This window comes from Mustela erminea, chromosome 14, assembly GCF_009829155.1.
Source record: "Mustela erminea isolate mMusErm1 chromosome 14, mMusErm1.Pri, whole genome shotgun sequence".
Taxonomy (NCBI): domain Eukaryota; kingdom Metazoa; phylum Chordata; class Mammalia; order Carnivora; family Mustelidae; genus Mustela; species Mustela erminea.
Window position 1 is genome coordinate 85,909,432 of NC_045627.1, and position 20,790 is coordinate 85,930,221.

The 20,790-nt window shown below is 50.6% G+C and overlaps 2 protein-coding genes across 5 annotated transcripts in view; one reads left to right on the forward strand and one right to left on the reverse strand.

Annotated features, from left to right (window-relative positions):
* The window catches only part of UROS (uroporphyrinogen III synthase), a 29,780-nt gene extending 23,253 nt beyond the window's left edge, over window positions 1-6,527 (reverse strand). Inside the window, exon 1 of one of the 4 annotated variants that reach the window (XM_032313684.1) lies at window positions 5,870-6,040. In XM_032313684.1, the coding sequence (XP_032169575.1) occupies window positions 5,870-5,894 (25 nt within the window). In that variant the 5' untranslated portion in view covers window positions 5,895-6,040. The other 3 variants (XM_032313686.1, XM_032313685.1, XM_032313683.1) reach the window with 3 other exon arrangements.
* A 40-nt stretch (window positions 6,528-6,567) lies between these two features.
* Window positions 6,568-20,737, forward strand: BCCIP (BRCA2 and CDKN1A interacting protein). The gene is made up of 7 exons (XM_032313682.1): window positions 6,568-6,786; window positions 10,849-10,923; window positions 11,593-11,673; window positions 15,986-16,075; window positions 17,161-17,348; window positions 18,855-19,029; window positions 20,487-20,737. Exons 1-7 carry the CDS (start codon window positions 6,619-6,621, stop codon window positions 20,655-20,657), a joined length of 948 nt encoding a protein of 315 aa, XP_032169573.1. The 5' UTR covers window positions 6,568-6,618; the 3' UTR covers window positions 20,658-20,737.
* Window positions 20,738-20,790: the final 53 nt, after the last annotated feature.

Genomic DNA, 20,790 nt, shown 5'->3' on the forward strand with positions numbered 1-20,790 from the left:
GGCAAGTGTCACTTGAATTGGAGTGGGGGGCCGAGGATGCTGGGAGCCCCCAGATGCCCACCCTTCCTTTCTCACTCATAGAAATGGAATCCCTCGTTAGTAATAAGGCACACGGTTGCGCAAAATAAAAACATGTGCCTGGATGTGGCCAGGGGACTAGCCTCTGGCCCACAGGATCTACGTGGGAGTGATGTGCACACTTTGTGGGGCCCATCCTGAGAGGGAGGTGCCCTGGCCCTACTCCTTCCCCCCTGCCTCCCTGCTGGCTGGGATGTGGATGCAATATCTGGGCCTTTCTTTGGTCTGTGAGAAGCTGCAGTAATGCCACCGTCTAAACTCCTGTGACTGGAGAAAGCCATTTGGATGTAAGTCAGGGATTCTAGGCACAGAAGTCATTCCTCACTCGCAGGGCAGCTGGCTGAGGTCACCCACATCTGTGCCGTTACAAACCCATGCACCTTGGCTGTCCCTTGAGCCAGTCCTCCCCTGGCTGGTATTTCCTCTGCTAAGGGCGGTGTCCGTCTAGTCCCTGGGCCTTTGCTAGACTCTTAGGCTCTGCAGAACCTTTTGGGACTCACCCCCCAACCCCAACACCCCCCATCACCTGCAGACCTTTCTCTGTGCCTTTGGATTCTGCCCTGGGCTGAATGTGCTAACAGTACAGTGAACGGTTCCTGTCAATTAGGGGGAATCATTCTCGAAACAATATCAACTTTAAATCTTCAGTTACTAAGAAAATTAGTAATTTGTGAGCATGATTATCTTCGTGCACTTATCAGGTGATTTCTTTCTCACTGAACTTGATGACATGGGATCTGGCAGGGCACAGTCTCCAGCAAGGATTCCTCTTAATTCTGCATTAGAGGTGCTCTGAGCAATGGCAGGAAAGAATAAGGGTGTCTGATTTTTATCTGCCAAGTCCAGCAGCACATCTCATGGAACCTCTTAATGGTAATTATCAGGAAGCCATCAATTTTATTACCTAAGACAACCACAAAGTAGAACCCAGAAGACACGTTTTCTTTATTTACAGTGGGTCGACTGGGTTTGCTTTCAACTGTTTGCATTATTGAACTAAGCCCTTTGCACCAGAGTTGTACTTTTTATCTTCATGCCTTTCTGTTTTCCCAAACACTGGGGTGTGCAAAGTCTATGAGAGGCAGCCTCGTATGGGGGTTAGGAATACAGTGTCCAGAGCCAGACTGCCTGAGTGGGAACCCCACCCACCTCTGCCGCTGACCAGTTCTGGGACTTTGGATGAGTTTTGTCCTCCATAGGCCGGCTTCCTCACCCCTAAAACAGGACAAACCTCGTAGACTTAATGCAAATAAAGCATTAGATCAGTCTCTGGCGGACAGTAAGTGCTCAGTAACTGCGGCAGCGGTCATTGCTATGTCCTTCCAGTCGCTCAGCAACCTACGGCTGGATAGGGCAGAGCTTATTCCCACTTAATGGGGGGAGAAAAGAAGATCACGTCATGCGCAATAAAGCTACTATCGGATCCCCGACCCTCAGCCCTGTGCTGGTTCAGTGACACCACACTTCCCTCCTATTACCTCAAAGAGAAAGCGGAAAGCAGACATGAGAACAGGACAGGAGACATAAATTTATAAACAAGCGCCTTCCCATTGCTGTTAAGATCAGCAAAGTCCCCAACACAACCTGCGAAGGCCCAGCGTCTTCCAGCCCCTTGTCTGTGCTCTCCCCTGTGCACTCCGGCCGCCCCCGACTTCTCTGCATCCCTCAGGCTTGCCCCCCTCAGAGCTTCTAGTGCCAACTCCTACTCGGCCTCCAGGGCTAGGGGTCAACATCACTGCCTCACAGTTAGGATGTGGTCTGACGGCTCTAAGAGATCCAAGAGAACAATGGCTGAAACGGGAGAGAACTGTGTCACGGCTGCCTGGTGGCCCCGTCATGCAGAGGGGATGTGCTCCTTCTACCTTGTTCTTCCAACATCCCCAGGCAGAAGAGGAGCTCGGAGCTGGGCACCAGACCTGCTCCGGCCATGCTAAGGACTTTGCTGTTTATCCTGAGTGAGATGTGATGCCACCGGGGGAGCACAGGGCTGATGTGCTCTGACTTCTATTCCAGTAAGGTTACTTGCAGCTGTGAGGAGAAAAGACTCAAAGTAGGCAGGAGGAAGAATGGAGAGGCTCTCAGAACAGACTAGGTGAGGGCCGCCTGCGTGGCTCAGTCCGTGAAGTATGAGACTCGATTTCAGCTCGGGTCATCATGTCAGGGTTGTGAGATCAAGTCCCAGGTCGGGCCCTGCGCTGAGTATGGATCCTGCTTAAGATTCTCTCTTCCTCTGACCATTCATATGCTCTCTTAAAAATAAATAAATAAATAAATAAATAAATAAAATATGGAAAAGAACAGTCTAGGGGAGAGCGGGTACAGGTGTGGGCTAGGCTGGCAAAGTGGGGAGGAGTGTACTTGGATGTGTTCTGAAGGCGGAGCCAATAGCATCTGCTTCGGCTAGATGCAAGATAGAGGAAAGAGGAGCCAGGTTTAGAACCTGAACCATGGGGAGAACGGCAGCACTGTTAGGAGATGGGAATGGATGGGACAAAGATTCACTTGGGACCATATTATGTTTGAGGACGTCTATTCCCCACCAAGGTGCCCTAGCCCATTTGTGCACTGTTATGATGTGCACTGTTGTGCACAACTCATTAGTTCTAGGCATGTCTGCAGGCTTGATCCCCTCAGCCCTTGTGGCCGCTGGTAGGGCCCAGGTTCCTAGAACCACAGTGCACTCGTCCCACGCCCACCCCGGCCGGGGCTGGCTGCCTTCCCCTGCAAACTGCACAGATCATCTGTTTCTTCCAGTGTGCTGTCTAATAAGTATTAGCATTTTCTTGGTATGCTGTAATGTTAAAAAAGTTGGAGTACCAGCATTAAATGTCCAAATGAAGAAACTAGGTAGGCAATTCGGGCTCCGTGGGGAGTCAGGTCAGAAGACAAATATCTGGGAGTTGTCAGTGTATACAGGGTGTCTGAGGTCTGAGGACCTGGTGAGACCACGGTGAGAAAACAAGGACAGAGCCCTACAGCACCCATGCGATGCCAGATCCAGTCTGGGCAGATTGCAGAGGAGACCCTAGCAAAGGAAAAGGAACACAGACTGGGGTGAGCCCTAGTCACGCCATAACAGAATTCCACAGACTGGGGGCTTTCACAGTAGACTTTATTTCTTTTGTGCTGGGGCCTGGAAGTCCAAAAACCAAGGTTCCCTCACGGTTGGCTCCTGGTGAGAGCTGTCTTGTTGGCTTCCAGCCTGCTGTGGTCTCGGTGCCTGCTTACGAGGCCTCTCCTCTGTGTGTGTGCAGAAGGAGCGCGCTGGTGTCTTCCTTGTCTTCTAAGATTAGGATTAGGGCTCCACCTAATGGGTAGAGTTGTAGGGCTTGACCTCTCATGACCTCATTTAATCTTTATGACCTCTTTTTTCTCCTTCTTCCTTTTACCTTTTTTTTTTTACCCCCCCAGCAGGTACCATGCCCAACATGAGGCTTAAACTGATGACCCTGAATCAGTTCAACCAGTCAGGCATGACCCTTCATTGCCTCTTCAAAGGCTCTATATCCAAATAAAGTCCCATCGGGGATTAGGGCTTCGACCTAAGGAATTTGGGGGGGACACAAGATAACCATAACTTAATGCAGAAAGTCCTGTTGCTCTTCCAGCAGTAACAACCACTGCTTCCCCCGCTTTTTTAAGGTTTTATTTATTTATTAGAGAGGGAGGGAGGGAGGGAGAAAAAGCACAGGCAGGGGGAATAGCAGAGCGAGAAGCAGGCTCCCCACTTAGCAAGCAGCCCAGTGAGGAACTTGATCCTAGGACTCTGTGATCATGACCTGAGCCAAAGGCAGATGCTTAACCAACTGAGCCATCCAGGGGTTCCAAGAGCTGCCCTTTTAGTGAGCATTTACTCTGAGCAATTTATGGGGCTAAGCGTTTTACGCTGCAGGATCTCAATCCTCTTTTAAACCAGAAAGGGTAGGCATTATTATCCTTCTTCCACAGAAGTGGAAACCAAAACTCCGATGTGCCCAAGTTCACACAGCACACTGAGTGGCAGGGGTAGGATTTAATTCCAGTCTGAAGCCCGTGCCCATTCCCTAAGCACTCGCACCACTTCTGAATTCCTGTAAGACATTCTATGCTACTTCACACTCTGACCATTGGCTCCACACTGGGAGCTAATCTGAGGACACAAAGTGAGGTTTTTCCCTTGATCTTTTCTCAACGCAATACATGTTCCCTGGAAAATTTGCAAACTACAAAAAAGTACAGTCCTTCAAAAAACAGCAAACACAGAAAGAATTACCGTATGATCCAACAGTTCCACTTCTGGGTATACACACCCAAAAATGTAAAAGCAGAGACTTAATCAGGTATTTGTACATCCAAGTTCACAGCAGTGTTATTCACAATAGTCAAAAAGTAGAAGCAACCCAAGTACCCACCAATGGACGAATGGATAGACAAAATGAGATCTATATATGTATAACGGAATATCATTCAGCCTTAAAAAGTAAATTCGGACACATGCTACAACATGGATGAACCATGAGGAGTTTATGCTAAGTGAAATAAGCAATCACAGAAAAAATACTACAAGATTCCCCTAAAGTAGTCAAATTCATAGAGACGGAGAACAGAATCATGGTTTCCAGGGACCGGGCAAGGAGGAAATGGGAGTTATTGTTTGACAGAGTTCTAGTTTTGCAAGATGAAGAAGGTCTGGGAATGGGTGATGGTTGTTGCATAACAAAGTCAATATCCTTGATGCCAGTAAACTGTATGTTTAGAAATGATTAATATGATAAATTTTGTTATGTTTGTTTTACTACAAGAAAGTAGTAAAAGAAACGGAAAAGATTATCCATGATGTCTGAGTGCAACTCTGTTGATAGGCTGGCCCTGTGCCTTTGAGTCTTTTTTTAATTTTAGCCTTATGGTATCTCTTTTTATTTATTTATTTATTTTTAACAGCTTCCTGTCTTGTACATTTCAGAAAAATGTTTTTACCTAGTTGTGTATGTGGATGGAAAGGGGGCATTTTAAGTTATCCCATCAGAAGTGAATCCCTGATATGCATGTCTATCAATATCCAGGCTGTGGCCTGGTAGCAGAGACTCTAAGGAACGATGAAACCACAGAACACAATCATGGGGCTCCAGGGACCCTCACCTTATCCTGACTACACTTCCTACTGCTGAAGGATCACTGAGCTTTTCAAGCTTCTGCTTAAACCTCTGGGCAGCAGCCCCCTCACTACAAGGTGCAGCTCCTTCCATATTTAGAATTAGAGGTATCCAACCTACTTTTCTAATTTTACAGAGGAAACAAAACAAAACCAAACCATAGGCCTCCTTCTCAGATACCTGATTTCTTCTAATTAAGGACTTTCCTTCCAAATAGCCTTTACAATGAATAGCTGCATACTGGTAGCCCGTGAGATAAACCTGACTGGGGACTAAGTTTTATTTGGCACAGGTGTTAAAAATCGGGATTGATCTTGTCGAACTCCAGGTTCTCTTGAAGTATAAAGACCTGACGGCACTGGGACAGCAAGTCCCCTCCGCCACAACTGGCTGCTGCAGCCACAAGTGGCTGCTACACTGTCTATCTGACCACAGTCCCCTCCACTCTGTTCTCTCAAACAAAGAAGGCTCTGCTCCGTAGTTCCGATTTCCCCCCAATGGACCTGAAGCATTTAAGGTTATTGCCTATCTTAAAGTTTGTCAAGAAATGAGCTTAAAGAGCGTCGGTTGGGGGCAGGGCTTCGGTGAGATTCATTCAACCGCGGACCAGACCACGCTACCGACGGTGCTAGGGGGCCCAAGCCCGGCCTCGCAGGTACCTGCGCGAGCCTGACGACCTGCCATCCGCGTTCGGTCGCTGCCCCCGGGCCACGGCCCCCGCCCTGACCAGCAGCGGCCTCGGGGTTCCGCTCCCCACTCGTCACGCTCTGGCTGGCGCCACAGGCTAGCCTTGCGCGTCCGCAGGGCTCAGTGTCATCGTCGGCCCGTGGGCGGCGACACCTACCTCGCCGGGCTGCGGGGGCCAGAAAGGGTACGCGCTGGGCCAGTTCCCAGCACTCGGGGGGCGCCCGATCGGGGGCGGTATCTCGCGGTGCAGATGAATCCGCAGTGCCTCGACGGGACAGAGGAACCGGGTGGGCGGCCCCCTCACCACGTGGTCTCTGCTGCCATGGAGACAGCCAACGCGCAGCCACGCGGCCGCAGGCAGGAGACCAGGGGTCCCCGAAGCCGAGCGGCTCGCAGCTGGAGCGCGCGCATGCGCAGACAGCTGGGCCCGGGGAGGGCGGGCCCAGATGGATCGAACCACTGAGCGAAGGGGAGCGGGAGCGTTGGTAGGAATCAGGGAGGATGGAGAGGGGGGAAGAAAATGCCAAATGGGACCTGAAAGTTGACTTGACTCCTAGGCATCACGGCCGTGGAATCCATCAGGAGCCCTGGACTGACGCCGACTCAGCGGCGAGGCCGTCCGTCGTCTGACACCCGCCGCCTGACACCCGCCGCGGCTTGTGTGGGCGTGTCCGGAAGGGCGGGCTCGTGGCAGTTGCGCAGGCGCAGTGAGGCCGGCAACATGGCGTCCAGGCCCAAGCGGCGTGCGGTGGGAAGTGGGGTTCCGCAAGCCCCAGGCGTCCCGGTCCACCGCGGCGAGGAAGAAGAGGAAGATGAAGTGGAGGATGAGGACGAAGACGATGAAGACAGTGACGAAGAAGAGGATGAAGACGACGAGAGCATCCACGAGGTGAGAAAACACGCGACCCCAGTTTCGTTTATGTCTGGGAAAAAAGTTTCTGGCGGCCAGAGCCGTGTGGTGAGTGAGCTGCTCGGAGGAGCGACGGCCGGTACCTCGGGGTCTGAGCAGAAACTGGGATGATAAGAGTGCCCTGCTCGGGTTCCACCTGAGTCTCACACATTGCAGCCACTGGAGTTCTTACCACTGTTTTCCCAAGTCCTACCCCGCGGGTTCGGCCCCGCCCACCTCTCCGGGAACGCCCGCCGCTGCCCCTTTCTCGGTGGCTTTTGTAAAAGCCCCAGAGCCGTACAGCAGGGGCTGCAGTTTAGTCTCAGCCCAGCCTGCAGCCAGGTGCTTGTTGCTGCCTCACTCTCCGCGGCCCTCTTTCCGTTGTTCGAAGGCCGCCTCGGTCCGCTTTGTCGAGCGTCTCCCGGGTGCTCCTCATCCTGCGGTGTTTTCCCCTCCTTCCGAGAGCCCGGCTAAGCTGTATCTTCTGCCTCCGGGCGCCTGCCCCTGCCCCACGCACCGACCCTGGAGGTGGGTTCTTAGAAAACCGGGATCCTTTTTTCCAGCATATCTCCTACCATACTGCTTGGCCTTGCAGGTGCTTAATATTTGTTGAATGAATTATCAGGACTGAATGATCCTTCAGAGCACTGTGTGCCCAGTAGGTACCTTCATGGGTTCAAAGCAGAATTTGCAATTCATGCTCCAGCTCCTAATCTTTGCCATTTCTGTAAATGGTTCCCGTATTCGCTAAGTTGCTCAAACCACAAACCCGGTAACTAACTTTAATTCCTCCCTTTTTGCATCTTATATCCCACAGTCTGTCAATAAATCTGTTAGCTCTACTTTCTATCCCACAGTCTGTCAATAAATCTGTTAGCTCTACTTTCGTACCCAGACACTTTTCATCATGGATTCTCCAGCAGACTCAGTACCTGCTTCCACCATCGCTTGGCTGGACTCCTGCAGTCACTTAAGTGGCTTGCTCTCTTCCATTCTTGTTCCTGTACCATCTCTACACCCGTAGCCAGAGAGATCTTTTGATTTCATTTTATTATATGATATCAGGAATGCTAAATACCGTACTTTGAAGTTCATTTATTTTTTAGTAACCTCTAAGGCCAGTGTGGGGCTCAAATGCACAAACGGGAGTCACGTGCTTTTCCTACTGAGCTGGCCAGGCGCCTCCAGAGAGATCTTTTTTAAAATGTAGGTCTGTTCTCTTTTCCCTGTTCAGAACACTCCATTGACTTTTCATTTAATTTATAAGAAAATCCAAAGACCTCCTGGTTGATGGACAGAAAGGTAGCTAATGTGGCCACAACAGAATAAGCAAGAGAAACTGAGGGGAAGTCAAATCCGTTATAAACATGATTCAGGCTTAGGGCTCAGACTGGCCTGGGTATATGGTAAATCTTTTGAACAGAACTTTCCCTTAGAAATCAGCTCTTGACTTTGGCCCCTTATCTTGAATGTGATCTCACCTTTTTTCACTTAGAACTTTAGTATATGTGCTGCCGAAGCGAGCACTCACTTTAATGGGCTCTTTTGCTAATTTTGGATTACAGAAATCAGAGTTTTCGTTGACATGGATAGTCTGTCCCACTCCAGTGAGGGGGCATCTGGGTGGCTCAGTTGGCTATCTGCCTTCAGCTCAGGTCATGATCCCAGGACTCTGGGATCAAGCCCTGCATCGGGCTCCCTGCTAATCAGAGAGCCTGCTTCTCGGTCTCCCGCTCCCTTTGCTGCTCTGCCTACTTGTTCTCTCTCTCTCTCTCTCAAATAAATAAAAATTTTTTAAAAAATAGTGTGAGAATGGTCGTTGGCTGTAGTGTAAGAAAACAGGCATGTGTACTATTGGTGGGAGTATAATTTGCAATGTCTTCGGAGGGCAATTTGACAGTAATTGTCAAAACTAAAAATGTGCACATCTCCTGATACAGTAATTGAATGGAAAGAATTTATTCTTCAGTCTTAATAATAATGTTCCCAGGCTTTGTGCACATTGTATTAACTCATTTAATTAATTAATTAATTAATTTAAAAAATTTATTTATTTGACAGAGAGAGATCACAAGTAGGCAGAGAGGCAGGCTGAGAGAGAGGAGGAAGCAGGCTCGCTGCTCAGCAGAGAGCCCGATGCGGGGCTCGATCCCAGGACACACATCATGACCTGAGCCGAAGGCAGCAGCCTAACCCACTGAGCCACCCAGGCGCCCCTCATTTAATTTTTTTTAAAAAGATTTTATTTGACAGAGAGAGGGAGAGCACAAGTAGGCAGTGGAGCGGGGAGGAAGCAGGCTCTCTGCTAAGCAGAGATGCGGGGCTCAATCCCAGGACCCTGAGACCATGACCAGAGCCAAGCCAAAGGTAGAGGCTTAACCCATTGAGCCACCCAGGCACCCCAAGTCGTTTAATATTTACATCATCCTTCTGAAGTTAAGAGTTATCACCAGTTAAGACAGGATACACAGCAGGTTAAGTGAAGACAGTCTGTGTAGTGTAGTCTCTGTAGGGGAAAGAAACAGGAAATAAATTTGATTATATGTCAAAACCCCTTGAAAGATTAACTTAACTACTGATAGTAACCTCTGAAGAGTAGGAGTTGGGGGGTGGCTAATAAGACTACCAACCTGTAATCTCTGGTCTCTTGTAGTGTTTACCGGTGAAATGTATTACTTTTTTGACTGAAGAAATTCTTAGGGCTTTCAGGGCCTTTCAGGGCGTTCCCTACACTCGGTGGACCCTGATTCCTTTATTTATTCGAATGGGGCTTTTAGTTTCTGAGATGTTCACTCACCCACAGCTCATTACCGTGATGAATGAATCTATGAGAATTATATTTGAAATTCAAAATCTGCCTTAGGGATGCTATGTATATAAGGAAGGAAATGCATGCACGTGTGTGTGTGTGTGTGTGTGTGTGTGTGTGTGTGTGTGTAGTCTGATTTAGAAATAGGGTGATTGGCTTTGCGGCAACAGGCAGAAAGGGGATAGAAAGTAGATACGAGAACTTCAAGAAATAGGTCAGAGTATTGAAACGATGAGAAGAAAAGCACTAGGCATGTTAAGTTCTTGTGGCCATGTGGTTAGGACTCTTTCTTGTGTGTAACAGTGACCCTTGGAAGGGAGCTTCAGAAGATGGGGAGTTTGAGGTAAGGATGCAAGGGTACCTTGGACCTCCGAGGGCAGGAAGGGGCTGGGACCTTGAGCCTAGAATGCTGTGGAGAACCTGAGACATCTTCACATATTTTTTCTCTGCTTTATTGCTCTTTGTTCCATTCAAAATACTTGGTTGTTTTTCTGTTTCTTCTCCATAAAGCAGAGAATAGAAAATGCCAACAGCTTCTTTGGTGCAAAAAGGTGGTTTTATTGAAGCAGAAGGACAGGACCTGTGGGCACAAAGAGCAGCGCTGGGTCCTGAGGAGTGGCACATTATATACTTTCAAGTTGGGAGGGGGTTAGGGATATACTGAGTCTCTCAGGAATTTTGGAAGCAAGGTTTCCAGGACCTTGCAGGGGCTAACTACTGTTGGGAAAAGGCCATTTATTGCCGTCTAATAAAACCTGAGTCACGATACCCTTCAGATGTATATCTGTGGGTCATATGCGATTGCCAACGTGTATCTTGGAGAGGGAGGGTAGAGATAAAGAAAGTTTCGGAAGGAATTTTTTTTTTTAAGATTTTATTTATTTATTTGACAGAGAGAGATCACAAGCAGATGGAGAGGCAGGCAGAGAGGGAGAGAGGGTCCCCGCTGAGCAGAGAGCCCGACGCGGGACTTGATCCCAGGACCCCGAGATCATGACCTGAGCCGAAGGCAGCGGCTTAACCCACTGAGCCACCCAGGCGCCCTTGGAAGGAATTTTTATATGATAAAGTCGATTTACAGGATTCTGGGGTTTGGGCAAAGATTGCCTGTTGCTCTTAGCAAAGTATTAAGGCAGTTGAGTCCCTAGAGGGATGTCACTCTGCCTGTTTCAAGGACTTGTTAGTAGGCTGTAGGAAGTAAGGAAATTTAATAATTTTTGTCTGCCTTTGTTTCCCCACATCATTATTTACAGGAAGTGAATGTTGAATTTGAAGCTTATTCCATCTCCGAGAAGGATTATGACGGAATTAAGAAGTTACTACAGCAGGTATGGTCTTTACCCCGTCTGCACAAATCTCTCCTTAGAAAATCCAGGCCATTCCACACAAGCTAGGGCAGATTTCCTCCTTTATTTTAGAATTCCCATTCTTATTCCTCTACCCTGCAGAGAAGGAAGGACAGTTTCTCTTTTCTTCTCAGGCTAACTCCCCAGTTGAGCCTCCAATTCATATGTTAATAAGTGCCCTGTGTCCTAAAATACCTTCCTTTTCATGTGCTAATTATTTGACCTACTCCACTGGTTTTCACTCCTATCTCAGCTTTGTGGGGCGGGAGAATTCTTCCGTAGTCCCATCGCTGAGTGCACCAGCTGGTGCTGCGGAATCGGGCTTGCTGCTTCTACACAGTCCTCACCCCTGTACGGTGGCTTTGGTCTTACCCTTCAGAGCTTCCAGTGTCCAGGCACCACATTCTTTGGCCTTTTGTCCATCCTTCTCCTCCCCTCCCCCACACGTCCTGTCTTACCCCTGACTGTCCCTTCAGTTTGATTTCCTTGAGCTTCGATTTTTCTGGGCTTTTCTTTTCCTCCTGGGGTCGCTCTTTTGGGGTGTCTTTTTCATCATTGATATTTAATTGTTTGAGTATGGATATTAGAAGTTTTATTAAAAATTACGCTTTGATTTTCATTTAAAATAAGTTTTATTTTCCCTCCTCTTAGCTTTTCCTGAAGGCTCCTGTGAACACGGCAGAACTAACGGATCTCTTAATTCAACAGAACCACATTGGGAGTGTGATAAAGGTAAGCAGGACAGTTATGTTTGTTCTGATTAAATTATTTTTTTGTCCTGTTAAGATCCTCCTGATGTTTAGCTGGTAGGCCAGGAGCTCAAACTGGAAAGAGGTGTCACTGGAGGAAGGGAGACTGGTTGGAAAGCCATTCCAGTAATTTCCAAGATTACTGAGTGTAGGAATCCTGGGGCTGGCAATGGATAGCAAGAGAAGGGAGCTATTTGGGAGATGAGGTATGATGGGGCATAGTGAGTGACTGGTCTGACTGAGGGGAAAGGAGTCAAGGGTGGCTCCCACGTGTCTGGCTCCTACAACCAAGATAGCAAACATGGAGGATGAGGGGGTCAGGAAGCAGCGTGGGTTTGGGTGTGCACTTGTTGAGTTTGATTAGCAGGTAATACATACCGGGGAGGTGGGGGCAGCGAGCGCGGCTGGATTTGGGCTATCTCAGCGGATGGATGGAGGGTGGGGTCGGACACTGCTCATAGCAGTGTCCCCCGTTACTTGGGGAAGTAAGTCAATGGCGGAGTCTGCAAAGGAGCCATGTTAGGGGCTATTGGGGGCCATGCTGGTGGCCACGCTGGGGGCATGGGTGACCTGGAAGGAAGTGGCATTAAGCACCAGAGGGAGCTTTTGGAGGAGGCACAGCAGGAGGGTGAGTCCTGCCCCTGCTGCTCCTGATGGTGCTGTTGGTTTTCTCTCTGGGCCTCCTGCCCTCGGTTTAGTGTCCTAGGATAGCAACGGTCCCTTCTTTGGGTTTTTTGGACACAGCTCAGTGAGGGCAACTCCTGCCTGCTCCATGTCACGTTAGCTAGAGAGGGTCAGTGGAGGGCCAGAGGATTCACTTTCAAGATGGCTTACGTGACCAGCAGGTTGGTGCTGGCTGTTCACAGGAAGCCCCGCTGGGACTGTGCGCCAGGGGCCTCCGTTCCTCCGCGGGGCGGGCCCCTTTACACAGTGGCTGGGTTCCAGGAGCAAGCAGCCCCAAAGAACCAGGCACAAGTGCACAACATTGTATTTCCGCTGTCCTCGTAATCAGACATGAAGGTCTGCACAGGCTTGAGGGGAGAGGGACGGACCCCACCACTCGGAGGGAGGAGGGACAAACTTCTTTGTCAGAACGTGGAGCTGGAGCTGGAGCGGCCATCTGTGGAAAATAGAATCTGCCACAGTGACCTTGGTCCATTTCCGCATCCACTTCTGGAAACGAGGGTGGTCCTGGTCCCTGTTCGTGCCGTGGCCGGGGTTCCGAAGCAGCAGGAGTTGCTGAGCGCAGGGTGCTCCGAGCCTCGGGGCATGGTGAGTGCTGGAGGGGCGGCACCCACGCTTGGTCTCCTCCCGGCCTGCCCCGCCCAGCTCGCACTGTCTGCATCACGGTGCAATAGCAGTGGCCCTTCAGTCTGAAGCTCGCGCTCACAGCCACACCTTGAGCCACCTCCTTTGTTGTCAGAGCCGCAGGTCTCGAGAAAGTTGGCATTCGCAGCCTCTGCCTCCTCTCCTCAACACCGCGATCTGGCTCTTCCCACCAGTACTCCCCTGAGGTTCTGGAACTGTTGGATAGGGTCATTGGCATCCCTGTTGCTAAACCTCATGGCGTGAAATGTCAGAGTGAAGGGAGTAGCACCGCCAGTAGCTTTCTTTTATTAGAGCATGGGAGAAGCAGGCCCCTTTTCACCAGACACGTGTCCTCTCCAGCTGATGGTATCTGTAGGCATGCTGACCACACTGACTCCATCTTGTTTTCGCTCGTGCCGGGACCTCCTGTGGGCTCTGTGCTCTTGGCCCCAGGGAGGCTAACGCATGCCCTGACCAGAATGCTGGGAGGCTTGTTCTGATCTTCCCTAAAGAGGCCCCACCTTAGATAAGTACCCTGAGACCTCCCCACGGTGCCCCGGGCTCTAGGAGAGCTGCGGGGTGAGTCCTGGGCAGTCCTACATAGCCCTGGGGTTGCGTATCTGCGCGATCCCTCTGTCACTGACAGCCTGAGTGAGAATGGTGTGGCATGGCTGGCTTCAGTTTTCCGTCCTAGGTGCCTCCTCAGTGTGGAGGAGACGTGACTGACCCTCCTCCACCTTTTTTTTTTAAAGATTTTATTTATTTATTTGACAGAGATCACAAGCAGGCAGAGAGGCAGGCAGAGACAGAGAGAGAGAGAGAGAGGAGGAAGCAGGCTCCCTGCTGAGCAGAGAACTCAATATGGGCCTCGATCCCAGGACTCTGGGATCATGACCCGAGCTGAAGGCAGAGGCTTTAACCCACTGAGCCACCCAGGCACCCTCTCTTCCACCTTCTAATCGTGTTCTAAGACCGTCCAATAAGAAACTGTCACTTTTTTTCTTGGACGAGCTTTGCTGTCAGCGGCCGGGGGGTGGGGGGGGGATTCAGTCTTCACTGGGACAATGACACAAATAACTTCACCCTGACAGTTAACGGCTTTTGGCTTCCACAGAGGTCCTTGACGTGTCCCAGCCACAGAGACTCTGTACGTAGGAGAGAGACTCCCCAGAACTTCCACCAGAGCCTCTGGGACTCTTGCAGAGAAGGCGGATCCTGGGGCTGTGGAGGGGAAGGGCAGGGGGAGGCCCCGAACTGCACCTGTGGGTTGTGTAGAGCGAGATTCGGGGTGGGGTGGGAGGTGCAGTCGCTCAGGCCTGAAGTCCCCGGGAACTGTGTTGAACCAAGAGGCTGGAGGGATGGCAGGGGTGTGGCAGGGGGTGTGGGAGGGGTGTGGGAGGGGGCGGTGAACGGGTCACGTGGGCGGGGCTCTTGCTGCGGGGCATGTGGTCACGGGTGAGGCTGATGGGACTGTGACCCCGACTCCACGACTCCACGGAGAGGCAGCCGCCTGCCGTGTTGCTTTGAGGGTTGGTCACTGGTTAAGGAGGACGGGGAGCGTGCCCTGGGGGATGCTCACTGCTTGTGAGCCCAGTGACCATTTGGGGGGTTTCTTTTCTTTCTTTGTCTTCTTAACTAAGCTCTCTGCCCAACCAACTCACAACCTTGAGATCAAGAGTCGCGTTCCCCTCCGGCTGAGCCAGCCCGGTGCCCCAGTTTGGGGGATTGCTTAGGATTCAGCACCCGGGGTCCCTTTTCCTCCCCTGGCGCTCTGCGGTGCTGCGCGTATGTTGCTACAGTAGGTGGGAGACCTGTGAGGTGCAGGACGTCTGTCTCCCGTTTGCTCATGAGGGACAGGGGCTGGTGGACGTGTTCTCTTCTCTCCATCTCCTCCTGAGCAGAGACGCCCTGGCGCTCTCACGCGTCGCGTTTGTGTCCTGCCGCGTTACTGTCCTGCTCTGTCCGGGCCTCCTCTTGCTTCTGGCGCTTGCAGCGGCTCTCGTTTTGGCACACAGTTCCATTCCGCGGCCACCGCCCTTCCTTGTTCCGCAGGAAGAAACTGGTGGTCTTGAACGGCCTGGCTCAGCAGAGATGTTGAGCCTGGCAGCCCCTTGGCCCAATCCCCCGTCAGTGGCTGTGCCGCCTTACATCCAGGAGCCACTTCCCCAGGTCTCTCCGGTGAGGCCAGGCCCCTTCAGCCACCGGCCTGACGTCCTGGCCGCCCAGAGCCGCCTAGAGCCACCTAGAGCGCCCCTGCTCCTTCCGCTGTCCGGCTGGGAGCCAGTGGTGCTGCAGCGAGAGCTCGTGTCAGTCCCTTCTCGCGGGAGAGTGTCAGGGACACACACGGGACACTTGTGGGTCCCTGCCGTCCCAGGTGCTGGGGACACAGTGAGAGCGCCCAGCCCGAACCAGCCTGGGCAGGCCACATGGAGGAAGAGGTGGAAGGAGCGGGAAGGCCCAGGGCAGGGGCTGTCAGTAGAGTCCGCAAGTTCACGTTGGAGCCCAGCATTCATTTTTAGTTCTCTGCTCCTGTTTCATTCCCTTTCTTGCCCTCCTTTCCTCTTCCGTTCGCGTGGTCGGAGGAAGTGGTGCTCAAGCGTTTTCGCTCTCCCCGCTGCTCAGGACTGGTCTGCGCTCGGGGGCGTGTGCGTGGAAGGCCCCCCGGAGGACCGAGCGGGGCTGGCCTGCGCCAGGTCACTGAGAAGGCAGGAGTCGTTGATCTCAAGAGGTGTTATCCCATCTGCATTGGTAATATATTGAGAATCCAGCGTAAAGAAAATTTGGAGCAGGAAGCAGTCACCTGCATGTAGAAAGGGGGAGCAGAGCCGAGAGAGGTGAGCCGGTGGGGTCAAGGCCCACGGTCCTCTGTACGCTGCTTCCCTGAGGCGACGGCAGCCACGGAAGTGTCTGAAAACTGCAGTGTGAGTTGGTGTTCTGCTTCCTCCCAACCAGACAGACGGTTTTAATTCTTTTTCTTTCTAAAATAGCAAACGGATGTTTCAGAAGACAGCGATGGCGATGTGGATGAAGAGGAGATTTTTGGATTCATAAGTCTTTTAAATCTAACCGAAAGAAAGGTTGGTTTCACTGGTGGCATCTGAGTACCTGTGCCGTAGACCCCAGTCACTTCTGTTCAGTGCATGGTGGTGGTGCTGTTGATCAGACCGTGAAGTTAACAACAATAAGGATGTGTGCTTTTGTGAAGCCTTATGGTAATCTTATTTTCAGGATTTTATTTAAGAGAGGGAGAGGGAGAAGCTGACTCTGCTGAGCAGGAGGCCTGACAGGGGGCTCGATGCCAGGACCCCGAGATCATGACCCGAGCCAAAGGCAGACACTTCATTGCCTGAGCCACTCAGGCGCCCCACTGTAATCTTTTTTTAACATGAGAGTGTTTTTCTGCTGAATGATCTCTGTCGTGAAAGTCCTGGCTCCCTGGGGTGTAGAGAACCATCCAGAACTGGGGTCCTTGTGTTGGTGTCAGCCCCGGAGCTGGTGGCTCTGCCGGCCTGTGGCTCTTCCCTTTCATCGTGAGGCTTCGTTGCTTCCTGCAGCAAGTTCTGACCTTCACTCATGTTCCCATTCATCTCTACTGACTCGCTGAATTTTTTTTTTTTTTTAAGATTTTATTTATTTAGACAGAGAGAGGCACAGGGAGAGAGGGAACAGAAGCTGGGGGAATAGAAGAGGGAGAAGCAGGCTTCCTGCGGAGCAGGGAGCCCGATGCGGGACTTGATCCCAGAACTCTGGGATCATGACCTGACCTGAAGGTAGACGCTTAAGGACTGAGCCACCCAGGCGTCCCTCGATGAGTTTTAATAAAAAGGGGAAAACAGCTGTTTACTTTCATCAGAAGAAGTTCATATCAAACTTCACCTTCAGGTTTTTTGTGAACTTTCCAGTTATTCGCATCTGTCTTTACAAGACGGACTGGAATTGCTATTCTTCTGTGTGATGTCTCGCTGTCACCACTGCCTGTGGGACCGTAAATAACCAGGTGTAGAGACTCTGAGAGATGCTTGAGCGGTCAGCAGGGAGGACAGGCGGGCTTTAAAGGAGGTGGCAGGGGACTGCCCTCACGGTTCCATAGAAGGTGATAGCGCTCTGGTTTCTGCTTCTGGTGTGGCCTCTACTGAACAGCGACCTTGTCTTGGCTTCCTAGGGCACCCAGTGTGCTGAGCAGATTAAAGAGCTGATCCTGAGCTCCTGTGAGAAGAGCTGTGGGAAGGGCTTGGTGGAACAGCTGGACGCACATCTGAACGACACCTCCAAGCCTGTGGGCTTGCTCCTCAGCGAGAGGTTCATCAATGTCCCTCCTCAGATCGCGCTGCCCATGCATCAGCAGCTCCAGTAAGAGCCTGCGCTGTGTGCCTCTGCGCGGCGGCGGCTGTGCTGGGGTGGGGGTGGGGTGGGTGGGGGGTGGGGCGGCGGGGGGTGGGGGGCTCCATGCGGGGCTTTCAAGCCAGTGATGGCAGGAAGCGCACCACCCGCCATCTTGGCAGCCTTATGGCTCCAGTGAGCAGAGGCCACCTCCTCCCGGGGACATGTCCCTTGACAGCAGGCTCCTTCGTGATTTGTGACAGTATGAACAGTCTTACCAGGTGTGCAGGATATAAACACAGATGAGTTTATATAGGCTTTTTACCCCCTACTGGTCTAAAGTTGTCATCCCCTTGCCAGATTTCTGTGACATGGACACAGTGCCGAACAGTTAGTCCAGTAACAAACCGGTATAGCTCTTCAATTCCACTGGGATGTTTTGTAACGAAGGAGGCAGCAGTCCTGATACTGTGTCTCTTGTGTTTTGGGGTTTGCTGTTTTTACTTCTTTGTGGGTTTTTTTGTATTTTTAAAATGACCCTGAGATCATGACCTGAGCCGAAACCAAGAGTCAGAAGCTCAACAGACTGAGGCGCCCAGGTGCCCCTGTTGTACTTACTTAATGCAGGGGTTTTAGGTTTACAACAGTTTAATTGTTAAGAAGAGCTAAGGACTGGGGTTGCTGTGCTTTGGGGTAGAGCAGGTTGGAAATCCAGATGGACGCCCTTACTCCGGGGTCGTGGTGCTGCGTGCCCGCTAGCCGGTGGTGGGCATGTAAGGACAGGTGAACCTTCAGGGTTCCCACTGAATGGGTTCGTTGCTTTCTGGTTTTACTCTCAACCCTGCCCTCCCCCGATGCCCAGCTGCCGTTCTTCGGTTTGCTTTTTTCCCCTTTTCCTGATCCACTGGCGCTCCTGTTTATTTGGTTTCACAGGAGGGTGATGTGCTTTCTCCAGGTCTTCTGTTAAAGAAAGCTGAAGTCTTTACATCTTTGATTAGCCAGATGCACAGGGACATGCACAGTTTTGCGAAGGCTACGTTGCCACTCCACGGACTCCTCTAGAATCTAGGGGAATCTGTCCTGTCATGCCATTTCTGCAGTATGCCAAGACTTGTCATAGTTCTGGGCTCTAGTGGTTGGAGACTGGTCATCACATGCTCTAATGACATTGGTTGATGCTCTGTTAAACATTTGTTTTTAAAAATCCAGATTCTTACCTTTTTTAATATCTGTAGAGGCAGAGCAGTGATGTTGATAAATGTGAGACTCCGCTTACTTGCTGTGTGTCCACAGCTCAGCATCGCCTGAGGGATACATCCCACTGCGTCCTGTAAAACACGGCCATAGTCCATCACAGTGCAGGGGACCACATAGGTAAACTCATGGCTTTAGAAGTGTCCAGATCTGATCTCTGTCCATCAAGCCTGAGATAACAGACCTCCCCCTGCAGAGGCCTCACTGGTTTGCCCTGTGCTCTGGTTTGTGGATGGGTTTCACCGGGCTCAGCAGGCAGACCGTCTCTGTTCTACTTTGTAGGAAAGAACTAGCAGAGGCACACAAAACTAACAAGCCATGTGGGAAGTGTTACTTCTACCTTCTGATAAGCAAGACGTTTGTGGAAGCTGGAAAAAACAATTCCAGAAAGAAAGGGAATAACCAAGAGAAAGAGGAATTAATGTTTGCCAATGCAGAGGAAGAATTTTTTTATGAGGTAAGACTGTCCTGTTTTCATCTATTTGTTTGAATGTCAACAAGGATTTTCTTGACAGCAGGCAGGATCGGCTGTTCCCCGGTGTATGGCAGACTGCTCGGAGGACGGCGGCCGTGTCCATGCTGCCGGCAGCTGGCGGCTGATGCATTCCCCATACCTAGTGCATTCCCCAGCAGGTTCGTCCCCCGCCCCCCAGCCCCCAGGGCAGAGCGCGGGAGGAGAAAAGCCATGAACGTTGAATGGTCATCAGGCACTCAACACGCTCACTAGAAGATCTGTAATTCTAGAACCACTCTATGAGGGAGACGTTGGTCCTGGTTTACTGAGTCTGAGGGAGATGAGAGCCATTATCTGAGGTCTTGTAGGCGGTTAATGTGAAAGCTGGGGCAGGCCCTGCTCCCCAGTGGTGGCTTATATGGTTCTCTGTGCCCTGGGTCATGGATGTCCTCCCACTTGTGGGATTCCTGGCACTTTCTTGCAGAAAGGTGGCTTGTGCCATGATGGACAACCAGATACCAGAGAATACGCTTTTTCACCCTGACCTGCTAAGTAAATCTGAGGGGTAACTGACTTTCCTGGATTAGAGAACATCAGTTACTACTTTTCTTTCTTTCTTTTTTTTTTTTTTAATTTAAGGTTTTATTTATTTGAGACGGAGGGAGAGTAAGCACAAGCAGGATGAGCTGCCATGGGCAAGGGAGAAACAGACTCCTCTCTAAGCAGGGAGCTGCACATGGGCTATATCCCAGGACCCTGAGATCATGACCTGAGCCCAGGCAGATGCTTAACCGACTGAGGCCCCCAGGTGCCCGCATCTATCACTACTTTTTAAAAAGCCTTTGACTAAATACTGAAGTATCACAGGTTCAGCTCTGCCCTTGTTTTTTAGGAAGTAAATAGTGAAAGTTAAATTTTTATGCCTGAGCACCCTCAGAGTGTTTCAGGGCAGGCTGGATGGGATTTTTAAGATGGCCTGGTTATGCACACCTCCCCGTTTTCACATGGCTTGATTCCAAGGGAGCAGCCCAGACAATGGGGAAACACCCGTGTTTGAAGACCATTCTTTTCATTAACTGTCAAATGTTGCAAGTCTTTATTTGACTTTTCTGTTGAAAGATTGAGAATTAAATGAGAATGAATATGAAGGAATATGAGGGACTTCAGAATTAAAAACGCTTAGAAATGGTAGTAGCATATGTCACTTAGCTGCTGTTCACCTCTTAGGACTGGGACAGTGCTCTCCATGCTTCTGTAGGTTAGAAATCTGGTAAGCATTTTGTAACTTCTACCTGCCTATCCTGTTTGAGCTTATTTCATTCCATGTTTGCTTCTGTTCACTATTATTTTCGTTGTTGTTCACTGTCATTCTTAAACATGTCAAATAGTATTCCTGGCTGCTGTGTAAATAAGTTTTGGCTTGAGGATGTCTGAATTTTTAACTTACATCTTTGGTTCAGAAAGCAGTCCTGAAGTTTAACTACTCAGTGCAGGAAGAGTGTGACACTCGTCTGGGAGGCAGGTGGTCCTTTGATGACGTCTCGATGAAGCCCTTGCGAACCGTGATGTTGATTCCAGGTGACAGGATGAACGAAATCATGGATAAACTGAAGGAGCATCTCTCTCTCTGACCCGTTTCCCATGGACAGTAATGGGGTGGTTTTGCGTTTGTAAAATTACCAGAAAACAGCTCAGATTTACTGAAAAAAAACCCAGACTTTATTCAGAGTAAGGTCCTCTACAAAAAAGTAGGGGTCTGTCACT

What these genes read in the sequence shown, in the direction of transcription:
- BCCIP (XM_032313682.1), top strand. Translation starts at nt 6,619, where the DNA reads ATGGCGTCCAGGCCCAAGCGGCGTGCGGTGGGAAGTGGGGTTCCGCAA. An exon ending in ACGACGAGAGCATCCACGAG is followed by an intron (nt 6,787 to 10,848) that starts GTGAGAAAACAC and finishes CATTATTTACAG; the next exon opens with GAAGTGAATGTTGAATTTGA. An exon ending in TTAAGAAGTTACTACAGCAG is followed by an intron (nt 10,924 to 11,592) that starts GTATGGTCTTTA and finishes CCCTCCTCTTAG; the next exon opens with CTTTTCCTGAAGGCTCCTGT.